The sequence below is a fragment of the Leuciscus leuciscus genome, assembly GCF_965113295.1.
Source record: "Leuciscus leuciscus genome assembly, chromosome: 3".
Lineage (NCBI taxonomy): Eukaryota > Metazoa > Chordata > Actinopteri > Cypriniformes > Leuciscidae > Leuciscus > Leuciscus leuciscus.
In genome coordinates, this window is record NC_138727.1 from 68,484,258 (window position 1) to 68,499,548 (window position 15,291).

At 38.8% G+C, this 15,291-nt stretch overlaps 1 protein-coding gene across 3 annotated transcripts in view; it reads left to right on the top strand.

Moving 5' to 3' along the window:
• Window positions 1–15,291, top strand: part of LOC309495690 (integrin alpha-L-like) — a 67,904-nt gene that overhangs the window by 30,137 nt on the left and 22,476 nt on the right. For all 3 annotated transcript variants that reach the window (XR_014204797.1, XM_082165488.1, XM_082165489.1), the window contains exons 4-10: window positions 2,276–2,343; window positions 2,526–2,640; window positions 9,913–10,043; window positions 10,153–10,295; window positions 12,750–12,900; window positions 13,371–13,506; window positions 13,612–13,676. Coding sequence is in view for 2 of the 3 variants with exons in the window: in XM_082165488.1 (XP_082021614.1) it covers window positions 2,276–2,343; window positions 2,526–2,640; window positions 9,913–10,043; window positions 10,153–10,295; window positions 12,750–12,900; window positions 13,371–13,506; window positions 13,612–13,676 (809 nt within the window). In the remaining variant the exon portion in view is untranslated. The remainder of the gene's footprint in view (window positions 1–2,275; window positions 2,344–2,525; window positions 2,641–9,912; window positions 10,044–10,152; window positions 10,296–12,749; window positions 12,901–13,370; window positions 13,507–13,611; window positions 13,677–15,291) is intronic.

Consider the following 15,291-nt stretch of genomic DNA (forward strand, 5'->3'; position numbering starts at 1 on the left):
CCATTAGGTCACCTGATGGAGTTTTAGGACACCATTAGGTCACTTGATGGAGTTTTTCGGTTCCTTGCCACTGTTGCCTTTGGCTTGCTCAGTTGGGGATATTTTGGGGATATTTAATTTAATTTTATCAATCAATAAATTCCTCTTGAAACAAACTTTGTTGTATTATTTTAATTTAATACTGTGAAGCTGCTTTGATACAATCTGTATTGTGAAAAGCGCTATACAAATAAACTTGACTTGACTTGACTTGACTTAGTTACAAAAGACTCTGAAGATGTTTCAAGATTGATCTCTTCTTTAGACAGATTTCGAAAAGCTTCATCTGCATGTATCAACTGGGGGAAATGTGCATCCTTGCTGTTGGGAGAATGGCCGGGTGGAGGACCTCCCCAGCTGTCACAGCAATGTAGATGGGCCCGAGATGGCTTTAGAGTCCTTGGTCTTTATTTTGGGACTTATAGTTACACAGAAAAGAACTGGGAAGGGCTATTTGATCGGGTGATTCTTAGAATCCAGAAGTTGCGATGGATTCTTCCAAAACTCTCTTACAGAGGGAGATGTTTGGTTATTAACAATTTGGCAGCTTCAATGTTATGGCATAAATGCACTGCGTTGGATTCTCCCAAATAATTACTTATTGGTGTTCAAAAAGCATTTGTAAAAAATTTTTGGGATGGTTGCCATTGGCTTCCTCCAGGTGTCCTGTATCTCCCGGTGGCAGAGGGAGGGCAGGGATTAATACATCTGGAATCTAAGATTATGGCAATGAGATTGCATACATTGCAAAAACTCCTGTACTGTTCAGATCAAGTGCCTTGGGTCGTTATTGGTCTGCATATACTCAAGAGTCTTGGAGGAATTGGTCTTGACAAGCAGTTGTTCTTAATGCAGAAATCCTTTGTGGAGAAGATGCATTTTTTGCCTTTTAGTTTTTATGGATCAGTGATTAAATCATGGGATTGTTTTAAACCGCTAAGAAAAGAGGATGAGCATTATGGTATTGCAGAACCTCTTTTGTTAATCCTCTTTTTAAAATGCCATCTAATGTGTCCCCATCTTTAATCACCACATTTTTTTAATGCAGGCATTACGAAAGTTATGGACTTGATTGATTTAACAAAAGGCCAATGGCAAACTGAACATGGACTTGCTAATCAAGTTGGGCTAACTTCGGTTAGAATTGTGGAGGGATTAGTTAGGAATCTTAAGGCCTCTTTTCCTCCAATGTTGACTTCTTTTATAAATAATGTTCTTCTGAATGGTTTTATTCCTCAGACATTTCCTGAATTTAAGGTGGTTCTTAAAGATTGGGAATCAGTTGATGATACAAGTCTAACAAACTTACTGAAAGGTTATGGGGATTTGGTATTTTATTGTATTGAGAAAAAAATGTTATATCATATTTGTGTGAAGTCTGTACATCTTGGACAATTGAAACAAAGACTGGACACTAAATGGAGGACTTGGCTTTCTATTTCTGATGAGGTATATCCCTCCTGGAGATTACTGTACAAACCCCCTATCTCTAAGAGATGCGGGGACCTTCAGTGGAGGTTATTGCATTGTATTATTGCCTCAAACTCTTTTATTTCAAAGCTTAATGTTTTACCGATATGTCCTTTTTGTAATGCAATTGACACTGTTTTCCATATGTTTTGTGAGTGTCTTCATTCATTGTTTGAATTGTTGGGAGAAATCATTGTAAACCAATAGTCTATTTATATTGGGTTGCCGATATAAGAAGTCTTGGCAGCAACAGTGTACACTTGCATATTTTTTAAAAGGGCAAGCTAAACTAGCAATTTTTAAGACACATCAGTGTAAAAATGCTGGAGAGGATGTAAGCATGGTGCCTCTTTTTGAGTCTTTGGTGAAGTCAAGAGTGGCCATTGAATATACCTATTATCGGCACACTAATAATGTCTCTTATTTTGAATGGAGATGGGGTGTTGGAGCGGTTTTGGTGACTATAAGTGAATCAGGGAATCTGGTATTTAATTGGTAATAAGAATTGTTTATTGTTTATTTGTTTTTTTTCCATTTTGATTTCTTAGTGTTTTGTAAATTAAAGTATTTTAAAAGTCAAAGTCTCTGTGTATCTACCCCTCCCCCTCCCCCTCCTCTCTCTCTCTCTCTCTCTCTCTCTCTCTTTCTCTCTCTCTCTCTCTCTCTCTCTCTCTTTCTCTCTCTCTCTCTCTCTCTCTCTCTCTCTCTCCTTTTCTCTCTCTCTCTCTCTCTCTCTCTCCTCCCCCTCTCTGGTGATGATTGACAGGCTCAGAGAGCGTTCGGTTCTTCGGCATGTCTTCTGCTGTGTCGTCTGATGCTGTCGGACGCTTGACTGTAAGTTCAACTGCTTCCTTCATTAGTCACTTCAGTGTTTGACTTCTCATCACTGTCTCTTCTGTACTTGGGAAACACTGCAGGAATGTTCTCTGCTTCCTCATTTTAACACTGGAGTCTTTGTTTCATCTTTTGTGTGATTTGATCCTCCTGTTGTCTCAGATATTGTGTCTCTTTCTCAGAGCTGCAGTCCGTATCTTCCTCATGAGTGTGACGGAAACTCGTATCTGAACGGCGTCTGCGTCCAGTTCAACAGCGGTTTACAGGCCGTCTCAAACTTTACCGCCGCTTACCAAGGTCTGACGAGTCTGACACAGAAACCAGCGGATAACGACACTTTTAGCACTGAATGCAGTTTAACTATTTCAGTCTTTAATACTGTAAACCATGTGTTGGGTTCTTAGTAACATTCCAGTTGGTGTTTATTGACAACTCAATGAAAGACTAAAGACATGATTAAAGACATTATGTTAAAGGGGTCATATAATGGTACATGCACTTTTACAAGTTGATTGTACTGAAATGTGTGTTGGCAGTGCCTGTACACAACCATCATAAAATGATAAAAATCCAGCCAGTGTTTTTTTTTTTAAATCTTCTTATATGTTTTCCCCTGTCTCAAATCAAGCCGTTTGATTTTGTGACGTCACACGGTCGGATGCCCCTCCCATGATTGTTGATTGACAGCAGCGTTTCAACACAGACCCGCTCTAGCTCGTGAGCGAGCTGTCAATAATAGTCCGCGCAACAGCAATGCTTTCATGTTTGCGCGAATCATTTCACCAGACTGCTTTATAAAGGAGAACATTGAAAAAGGTATTAGCTCCTGTCTGAGTGTGTGGTGTTTATGTGCCTAATGACTATCATAGTCTCACAGACTGGTTATTTTTTTAAACAGATCAGTAATATGTGAGTGCTTCAGCCCTGACAGTTGTACCTAACACTGCATAGATTACGTTACGCATCACGGACAAGCCTACAGTTACCGGAAAAAATCTTTTTCATGACCATTAGCTGTAACATCAATCTGTCAATGAACTAACGCAGGGGTGCCCAATCCTGCTCCTGTCGATCGACTGTCCAGCACAGTTCATCTCCAACCCTAATCAAACACACCTGAAGCAACCAATTAAGGTCTTCAGGATCACTTGAAAATTAAAGGCAGGTGTGTTTGATTAGGGTTGGAGATGAACTGTGCAGGACAGTCGATCGGCAGGAGCAGGATTGGGCACCCCTGAACTAACGTATATATCAGTAAACACATAGCATTCGTATCTCACTACTCTACCCTGCCAGTACACACAAAGATAGATCAAAGTGACATTACTAACCAACCATCCAGAAATGTCCTGTTTTCCAACTCCGGTTCAAATTGATACGGTTGCACAGTGTCCTCGGAGACTCCCGCTGCCATTCTCCAAAATATACCCTCAACTGTTGTCAAGGCAACACTCCATGTGTATTGTGTCAAAACGCCCACAGAACAGAGGGACGGGGTGAGCAAAGCTCATTATCATTTAAAGACACATGCACTTAAACGGCGTGCTGAAAACAGAGCTGTTTTTGACCAGGTAAAATTAGTGTTTTCTTACAATACTAATTTTTTGTGATCAAATTTTTATTGAGTTACAGAATATTATTGTACAGAAGCGAAAAGTAAAAATGCACATCATTCTGAACACTTCTCTTTTCTTTTTCCCCCTCCCACATTCCCACGGCGACCATATCCCCCACCCCCCTCTCCCAAAGATACATTCAGAGTATACATAGTCTAAGAAAAAGTGCAGATCAAAATCCAAATCCAATAAATAAAAATTAGAACATGAGATAAAAGTCTTAAAGATGCTCCTTAATTTTGGAAATGGCATGTAACCATGCTGAAATGGTCCTCTTAGAAGCTCCATGTAGTCTTGCCACTGAGAGCTCCATGTTTGCAATGTCCAAGAAAGAATGCATCCAGTGAGTCCACGCAAGAGAGTGTGGAGGTTTCCAGCGCAAGGCAAGCATTTTCTTAGCAGCAGTAAGCCCACAAAAAAATTACTTTTTCTGAGTTAGAGAGAGGGTGTAAGAGGAATCATCACTTAGAAGCAAGAGTCTCGGACAGCATGATATCTCCAACTCCAAAATGTCCTTCAGCGTGGTGGTAACCCGTCTCCAAAACTCATTGACTTCAGGGCAATCCCAAAACATGTGCATACAGTATATGTCCCTATGCACCCAGTAGAGCACAAGTCACATTTAGGAGAGGTGGAAAGCTTCATTAAGTGACGTTTCCTGTGAGTGAGATACATCCTATGAATCATCTTGAAATGAATCAATTGATGATTAGGATTTTTAGAGACATGTTTGAGGTTAGACCATATTGAGTCCCAACATATGTCAATACTGTCCTCTGAATCAGTCCCATAAATATCCCTGTGCCAAATGTCCACCACAGGTAACCTTTTATAAGAAGCCTCCAGAAACAACAAATACAATGACGAAACCATCCCCCTTGTGTTACCATATGATGTAAGCAACTTATGCAAAGTAAGACAGTGAATACTAGAGCCCCAAGGAACCCCATATGCACGCATGGCAGATCTCAAGCGCAAATAAAAGAAAAATGAAGTGCCTGGTAAATTATATTCTGCACGTAGATCATTAAACATGCGTAAACCATTGTCCCCCCAAATATCAGCCAAAACATTAATCCCTCTATCACTCCAGTCTGAGAAAACAAAAGGTTTATTGCCCGATAAAAGATTATGGTTACGAAATAATGGAGAATTTGAATGCCATTTATGGTCATCGCGGGTGAACTTTGAAGCTGCCCGCCAGGTAGAAAGAAGATAAGCTATTATTGGGCCAAAATGCTGCTTCGCACTCTTTAACGGAATGTTACAATAAATCAAATCCTGTAGTCTATAAGGTAAAGCCAGATTAAATTCAATCGGTTGCCAAGATACAACAGAGCCAGGATTCAACCATACTGTAAGAGGGCATAATGTAAAAGCCCAATGATAAAGCCTAAAGTCAGGTAATGCAAGTCCACCGGCATCCTTGCAACGCTGCAGTGTTAAATACTTTATACGGGGGGCCTTGCCGTTCCATATGAACTTAGAAACAAATTTTTGCAATTTAGACCAGAAATCTAAAGGTGGTGACAGAGGTATCATAGCAGAAAAAAAATTAATGCGAGGCAAAATATCCATTTTGATGATAGAAATCCGAGCTTGTAAAGATAGAGGAAGCGATGACCAACGAGTCAGGTCCATCTCTACATGATTATATATACCCTGGAAATTTTTTAGAGCTATTGTGTGCAGAGATGGACATATGTCCACACCCAAATATCTAAAGTTGGTTACTATTGGTATAAAGGATGGTAAAACAGAATTAGAAGATGAATTATTTAAATGCATCAATGAAGATTTGTTCCAATTAATCTTATACCCAGAAAATTGGCTAAAACTGTTCAATACTGACAAAATATGATGAATAGACTCAGCTGTATCACTAACATATAAAAGAATGTCGTCTGCATATAACGAAATTCTATGAGAAGTGTTACTAAAAATTATAGGGCTAACCAAGGAATGCTGACGAATTTTCTGTGCAAGAGGCTCAAGAGAGAGTGCAAACAAGAGTGGTGAGAGAGGGCATCCCTGACGAGTCCCACGTAATATAGAAAACTTTGGAGAGGTGATGCCCCCTGTCATAACCACAGCAGAAGGGTTGGCATATAGTACTTTAATCATATTAATATAGTTTCTGCCTAAACCAAAGCGCTCCAAAACTGACCAGAGGTAACGCCATTCAAGCCGGTCAAAGGCTTTCTCAGCATCCAAAGACAAAGTTGCGCACGGTATGTCCATACCACTGGTTACATGTATAATATGCAATAACCGGCGAACATTATCGGCTGCAAGGCGAGATTTAATGAAACCAGTCTGATCGTTATGCACCAATTTAGTCATGAGCAAATCTAAACGAGAGGACAAAACTTTGGCAAACAGTTTCACATCACAATTTAAAAGAGACAAAGGTCTATAATTCCCGCATTGAGTCAAATCTTTATTAGGCTTTGGTAAAAGAGTAATAATGGCCATATTCGCACTATTATTAAATGAACCCACTTGAATAGAATAAAGAATCATATTCAACAAAGGTTGTCCCAGCTCATCCCAGAAAGAGAGGTATAGTTCAGGTGGGATACCATCCCATCCCGGAGACTTACCCCTCTTCATATGAACAAGAGCATATTTTAACTCATCCAATGAGATAAGAGAGTCCAACGATGCGGCCTCTGCTTCAGAGAGACATGTAAGAGTCAAATCTTGAAAAAAGTTGTCGCACAAAGTCTGACTGAAAACCAAATCCGGCCTGTATAAACTCTGATAGAAATCTTTAAACTCTTGATTTATACCTTTGGGTTCACTTATCAGACCATTAGAAGATTGAATTGCCATAATATTTGAATACTTTTCACCATTCTTTAATCGAAGAGCTAAAAGGTGACTTGGCTTAGCGCCATTGAAATAATAAGTTCTTCTAACTTTGTGCATTATAAACTCCACTCTATGCCGTAACCGTGAGTTAAGTTCTGTACGCATCACTTTTATTTCATTCTGAACATCCTCAGTGTGACAAATTTGCTGACAATTCTCCAGCCTATTTAGTTTTGATTCGAGAGTGCTTATTTCCTTCAATCTCGATTTATTTAATTGGGATGCAAAAGAAATAGAAGACGACCGGATGCAACCCTTAATAGCATCCCAGAGAAAGCGGGGATCATCCACCGAACCAGTATTTATCTCTATAAAACATCTCAACTCTTTCTTGAGCATTGCACAGCAATCTTTATTTTGTAGTAGTGTGGTATTAAAACGGCAACGTGATGCTCTAGTACAGTGGTTTTCAAACTGTGGGTCGCGACCCACTTGTGGGTCACACAGTGAGAAAAGGTGGGTCGCACAAAGGCACTTAGCTGCAGCTAAATTTACGTTACGATGAGTGAAACAAAACCAGTCCGATTAATGACCAAACGACTATGAGTTTTAGCGCCCGCCAAAGTGTTATTTGATCGCTGAGTAATGTAGATGAACTGCTGCGCTTGTGACAGAGTCACAGTGCATGTTTAACTGAAAGAACGAGCAGAGAGAGAGTACTCGGTCGCGCGCGCGCGCACTCTCTCTCTTCGGAGCCAGGCGAAAGTGTAAAAAAGACTTCACCGTCTCCAAACTAAGCGCTGTCCTGCTCTCTCTCCCTCGCACATATCAAAATAAATCGACACGGTGGTAAAAGGTCGGAAGACCAAAGTTTTTTTTTTCTTCCTCAATTAACGCTGGGTGTGAATTGTGCTAAAGTTGTTGCCTTATCTTCTCTGAAAAGCGTCCCAGACATTCAGCTGACATAAAACAACACTTTAATTAAACGAAAAAAAAAAACTATCCAGTGATGAAATGTTTTCTGTGTTGACACAAATCTTGGATGTCTATGTCCTAACTGCTGGGATAATCACACAACGCGCATGACATGTCCAATTCGCGAACTAATGACTCCTTTGAACGATTCATTTTAATGAATGGACAACTGATCTTTCCAACAGTGAACTCAGGAGACGTCTGAATCAGTAACACTTTACAATAAAGTTCTATTTATTACATAAATTACATAAAAAGTACAGTTTGCTTACTCAAGCTTAAGCTTTAAAATAAATAAAACCCCTTGTTTTTTTTTGAAAACCATATGACTACATTTTTCCACACAGTGCTATCAAGAATCGATAAGAGAATCGTTAAAGAATCGGATCGATAATCAGAATCGTCAGTGGCATTATTATTATTGATAAAATCTTATCATTTCCCATCCCTATGTGAAGACGGTAAAATTATAATCAAACATTAAAGAACATACATGTTTTTAAAAGTTTTTTTAAGAGTTAAAAGTTTAAAATATTTTGCTAACATGAAGGCTTGTCACTGTCAGTCTTTTTACATCAGTGCAAAACTAGGGAATGCAGATTAAGACCATCAAGCATGCATTGATTAATCCCATTGCATGTAGAAAAAAAAATGTGCGACCAAATCATGCTGGTGCGACCAACTGATAAAGTTGGTAGCACCAGTGCAAGTGGGTCTTGAGATTGATTATACTTGTCTAGGTGGGTCCTAGAACGAAAAAGTTTGGGAACCCCTGCTCTAGTAGGTGCAGACACAAGAGAAATTTTAGCTGAGACCACATTATGATCAGATAAAGGGCATGACTTTATATTGACACTGTGTATTACTGAGTGTGCAGCATGAGATATAAGAATATAATCCAATCTAGAATAACTTTTATGTCTGGCCGAGTAGAAGGTGTACTGTCTTTTTGTAGGATAAAAAATGCGATATACATCAATTAGACTAAGATCAGACATAAATTTACATAGTTCAATAGATGATAAAGATGACGTTGAATAATTCTGCGCACAAGAACGATCAAGAGAGACATCAACCACCGCGTTCATATCTGCACCTATGATAAGAAAACTTGAATGCGCAGTAATGTTGTAGTGAGGGCAGAAAAAAAATTGGGGTCAAAATGAGGAGGAGCATAAATTGAAATAAACGCAAAATTCTTACCCGCAATAACTGTTTTAATGTATGATACTCTGCCTTCTTCACAGCTATATCTTTCTAGAATATTAAAAGAAAGCTTTCGTTTTAACACGACCAGAGTTCCCCTCGATTTACTATCCAATGAAGACGAGGCGGCTACAAAATAAAATTTGTTAGAAAACCTCTGAACATCTGACTTTCTTAAATGTGATTCCTGGATAAATGCCAAATCAACCTGTTGCCTATGCAAGTAATCCAGACATGCAGTACGTTTAATGGGACCGTTCAGTCCATTTACGTTCCAGGTGACTATATGAAGTGTTTCTGTAGCCATAAATTAGGCGGCAGATTTGTCGTGATTTTTCTCCACTTTGCCGACTCGGCTGTTCAAACTGGAATATCGATCGCGTAGTTCTCTAACCCTCTTAGAGCAGTTGGAAAGCTCCGACTGAATATCATCCAGTCTGTCTTGCAACGTTTTAAACTGCGCTTCAATAAACTGTTGCTGTTTATCCATAGCTGAGGCGATCATGGCAGCTAGCGAATCCTCCATCTTTTCTGCCTCGTGCGCTTGATCACGCTGCGCTTTACTGGCCGCTTTTCCTTGACGAGAAGACATCCTGTCGATGCCCAAAGTCAAAACATAAAACAAAGTGTCGAGCAATTGGCAAAAAAAAAACGTGGATATATAAATGAAAATGAGTAGGGTCGGCGGAGTCAGAAACTATGCTGCCATCATGCTCACAGGTCACGTGCTTCCCTTTCTTACAATACTAATGAGAATTTTTTATTAAAGTCTATTACAAACTTTTAATTTAGACCCTAAAGAATCATATTAACTTGTACAAAAATGGTATTATATGACCCCTTTAAATACTTGGGAAAAATATGGATTTATTGGCCATCTTGTCAATAATTTATGGTTTGATTGCTAAAAGAAGTTGGCGTAACAGATGTGTTTCCATATCTTGTGGTATTTCTGCAGAATGCACAGAGAGAGAAGTCAATCTGGTGTTTCTCTTAGACGGATCTAAAAGTTTGAAACCAGAAGAGTTTGAAATGAACAAAAAATTAATTAAAGATGTTATGAGAAAACTTTCAAAGTCATCCATAAAGGTAAATCAACCCACCACTATTAATGTGGAAATATGGACATGTAATGGTCTCTGGTTTGCTAATGATGTTAACGGCACGTGTGCTTGTTGTTTGTCCTTCTGTGTGTCAGTTTGCTGCTGTCCAGTTTGGAACTACATTCAGGACTGTGTTTGACTTCAACGCGTATAAGGACGGCTCCGCTGAAGACAAACTCATGAAAGAGCCACACATGAACCGTCTCACACACACACACGGAGCAATCGACTATGTCTTGTGAGTGAAACCTTCATATGCTTATGAATGTTCACTGAATTTACACTTTAAGAGAAAGTCTTGAAATGCACATAAATGAAAATCAAAGATGGCTCTTTCTGTAGATTTGCGTTTTTCTTCTGGTTGATCTCATTCTTTAAATAAAAATGTAAAACACATTGGTGTAGAAACTGGGGCTGCAACCATTCCTCGATTAAAGTCGATTACTCTAAAAATATCCTCGATTGCAATTTACCCATGTTGAGTAACGGGCAAAATACCGGAAGTGGCGCGTTCCACGGACGAGAATCCTTTAACCTTATTATTACATCACTGCGATTCAGTTAAATAAATATATGCACTGTTGTTTTCCACAGAGAAGCACAACGCTTTATTGATGTGTGTGCAGATTACATGTTAAAATGACCTCAGCTCTGTTCACAGTAAACGCTGCCCCACACAAACTCAGTCTCTGCACGTGCTGTTTGTTTACGGTTCCAATAACATGCATTTGGGAACGCAAAAAGTCGGGCATGGTTTGTGTTTCTTAGTTGCACTGTTATTATCATTTATAAGCGTGGAGCGTCTCTTGTTTCTCTGCATGCTGTGAGTTTGTGTTGTTTATAACGTTCATCTGGGAACGCAATGTGCGCTGTTTCACAAGATTTGTAACGTCACTCATTTGTAAATCTATGCCAGCACAGGAGAATACATAAATATGTTTCTAAATATGCAAATTCTTGTTCATCGCGATTTCAAAATAAAAGTTTAAACCCTCGCTCTGAGTTTGCATGTTTTGATGAACATGTTCTTTTTCAAGAAATTACAGCGGCTGTTTCATTTCTATCGCACAGAAGTGACCAAATATTAAAGATTAAGTGGACATTTGAAGTAAATGTTGTCTGGCCAATATTAAACAAGGATTTGATCATGCCGTTGTGTAACAACAACTAACACCAGGCCTTTGGCGCCCTCTGCAGGCATTTGTTATAACACGCAATGTACAGTTAGTTATGTTTATATTAGTTTATATCATTTATTTTACATGGTGTATTTAAACAGTGTTGTTCAATAAAACCCATATGATTACTTTCATACTTTATTTTAACCAATTATTATTGCTTGTTATTATATATTTGTATTTTAAGTCATTTTAAAGGCTATTTTTATTACCACAATTTTTATCCGATTACTCAATTAATCGATGGAATAATCGGTAGAATACTCGATTACTAGAATAAGCAATAGCTGTAGCCCTAGTAGAAACAAAAGAGGCATGTAGGCACGGCGTTATGGGTGCATGTAGGCAATGTAGGCCCACCCACTTGTCAACAGGCCCACCCAAAATTTTTCTTAAAAAAAAAACAAAAAAACTTTTAATATATTCTAATTTTGTCAAGAATTATAAAACATCGTCAATAAGCTCATCATTTGTGCTAAAATAGTCTAAATGTTTAGTTTTAAAAACTTTTAAAAAGCTGGTTATGTCTATTTTGATGTTTCTGCGCAAGTTCAGCAGACAGTGAGGTTCGGGTTTGTTCCGATCAGAGCTCGTGAGCGGAGAGCGCATTTCTGAATATTCCTCTCCACTCGCTCATTCCGCAGGGTCACTCGCTCAACCCAGATGGCCTGCAGGCTCGAAAATATGTGGAATAAGGGCTGCCTCCAACTAAAGTTTTTTTCTAGTCGACTAGTAGTTGTTCATTTAAGCCATTCGTGGACAAATCACCCCTGTATATTATTTTAATTACTTAAATAGGCTATATAGCCTACAGGATAATCTGCGTTTATGTAATATAGCCGCACTCCAGCGCACGGCCGCACGCATAAAGCTTGCCACAAAGAACTGGTAAAAGTAATGATTATGAATGTGTCTAAAATAGCAAGGAGACATTTAATTGTTTATTAATAAACTGGTGTTTTCTGTGTCGCTGCAAAGACGAAGTTGACAATGCGGACTCGCCATGAACGCCAGAGAGAAATGCACATTTCATATGGATTTCACAATCAGAGAGTAGCCTATTTCTTTTGGTTTTGAATATTTTAGTTTAAAAGTAGACATTTCAAGCTTTCTATAATAGATAGCCTATATTTCTCAAATCTGTGAGGCACAAGCTGAGTTTCGGCGCCCTCCAGTTCACGTGCAATGCAAGTGATCGTGCCGGCGCCTTATTACATCGACTGATTACATACCTCGCGAGTGGATGATAGCCCTGAAGACGCCTAGCAATGGTATACCTTTACTGGTAGTATACCTTTAGTTAAGCTATACCTTAAGAGTCTTCGTAGCGCACTAAGAGGCAACGCCAGGTATGATGCGTATGATAATGCGTAATGGAGATTCCAAAGCACTCTTCTCTGGTCAGAACCATGGAGAGCGATCGCGGATAGGTCCGTCCTAAAACTGGAATCCTGGCGCTGTGCCTGTTTGAGACTGATGTTTGTGTGATTATTTATGATTTATCACATCACCAGAAAGAATCTCCTGAATAGCGTGTCGTCTGGAGCCGATCTCAGCGCTCAGAAAGCCCTGGTGATCATCACAGATGGAGAACCCACTGATTTTGATGATGAAAATGCCCTCAGCAGATGCGATGAGCAAAATATCCTCCGCTACGTCATTGGGGTGAGTTTCCTTAAATCTCAAGCTTGTCATTTATAGTTTGTGGTGTGTCAGTTTCATGTTCAGAGTCACTGTAATCAGTCACTGGTACATTCCTAAGGGTTGAAACACTGTGACTCTGTGGTTTGTTTGAGCTGCCTGACATGTGAACTTGTCAAACAAACACGTGAGGTTTGGGCGGGAATATCTGATTGACTGACTGACCAATGGCAAACTAGGAGAGTGTTCAAGAAACCTGTCTAGAAACAGTCATTATGTGTGTAATTTGGTGTCTCTAGTTGTGCAGAAATGACACACTTCAGCTTTAAATGACAGGTGCTGCAAGCACTAATTTATATCAGATTTATCAGTTTGTTTCCATTTTTCAAGAACAAACATAAATAAATTATGTTTTACATATTGGTCTGTTTCAATTCATATGTTATCAAAAGTGTTTTTGCACAGACAGACTTAATGACAGTTGTGTTTGTCAGGTGGGAAAAGTTAGCTTAGCCAACCTCTATGAACTGGCTTCAGAACCAAAAATAAACAACACCTTCTACATTCAAAACTACAATGAACTCCAAGGACTTCTGGACGACCTGCAAAAAAAGATCTACAACATTGAAGGTAAAATGCAAGCGTAAAGAAAATAGACATACTGTATAACGTTTAATAAAAGCAGCTAATGAAGAATCCACTGATGATTTAAGAGTTCTTCTTCTGTGGTTTCAGGGTCAAAGGACACACACAGACCGAAAGAGTTATCGCAGAGTGGATTCAGTGTCCTCTACCACAAGGTCAGAAATATCATATATAAGTTAAAAAAAGACAATTTCTTATAAGGAATAGTTCATGTTATTGTATAAAAGTAGTTTATAGAATCTTATAAAATGCTGCTGATTGGTGCAGTGTGGGAATGTGTAGGTCATGAATGCATCAAGTGCCATGGAACAATTACGACTCTGCGACGACTGTAGAAATGGGTGATACACTATAGCAAGCTGATTGAGAAATGTACAATACAATAATCAATACTGGGTTGCCACTTGATGTAAAACCTGGGTCCTAAAGTACAACCAGAGCACCACTGATCTGCTTCATTTGCTGCTAAACATAACAAACAAAAACTCTGGACATCTTTCAAAGACTCAATGCCACTAACCACGTCACAAATATAAACCTGCGCACACAAACTCCTGGAAAATGTGAGACTCCTAAGCACAATACAAACTTTTTAAATGAGTTTGCAGACTTCTTGGGGGAATTTATACCCAAATATGATAAACTGTTAATTCTTGGTGACTTTAACATTCATGTGTGTTGCACAACAGACTCTAATTTACTACTTTGTTAAATGCATTTGATATTGAACAACATGTGAATGTCCCGACTCATCAGCTGGGACATACACTTGACCTTGTGCTATCATATGGCTTTTCTCTTTATGATCTTGAGGTAGCTGATAATGGGTTTTCTGACCATAAATCTGTTATGGGTTCTGTTCCCTGGGTACCAAATTACTCTAAAGCCACTAAATATGTCCGTAAATCTCGATTAATTACCTCATCTACTAGCAAATCCTTTTCATTAGGTTTTTGTGATGCTATTCAATCAGTGGATGTCAGTCAGTATGATCTGAGTGCAGATGAGCTCCTATTTAGACTCAACTAAACTTACTTACCACTTACTTTAGTAAGTGGAAAAAAGACAGGCTCCAGATTTCTTTTGAACTATAAAGAGATCATTATCCAAATTCCAGAAGGCAGTGAACAGAAGGCAGTTTTACCGTTCTTAACACCGTTGTTAATCCAGCTGTCTCCAAGTATCCTGTTGTGTCAAAAACAATGTGTGAGGATTTTCTTAGATTTTTTGTTAATAAGATTAATGATTTCAGATTGGAGATCACTCCCCCTGCTTCTGATCTGTCCATCCCCTCTGTTTGTTTTGCAGAGTTCAGTCAGTTTGAACCTATTTCTTTTATACAACTGCAAGAAATAGTGTGTCAGTTAAAGCCGTCAGTCTCTTCCATTGATGTCATGCCTCCATATTCCCTGAAACAAGTTTTTGATGCAGTGGATCCATACTTTGTGACTATGATAAACCGATGTTTTTAAACTAGTACTGTACCAGATGTGTTAAAACATGCTACAGTTTATCCTTAGTTTAAGAGACCAAATCTAGACCCTACTGTTTTAGATAATTATAGGCCAATTTCTAAATTGTCTTTTATTACAAAGATCCTAGAGAAAATAGTTCTTCAACAATTGCAGAGTTTCTTCGATGAAAATAAGATATTTGAGGTCTTTCAATCAGGTTTAATAAAACACCACTCGATAGAGACTGCACTTTTGAAGGTTTTAAATGATATTCTACTTACTGGCGACTATGCTGTGCTTGTGCTCCTAGACTTGA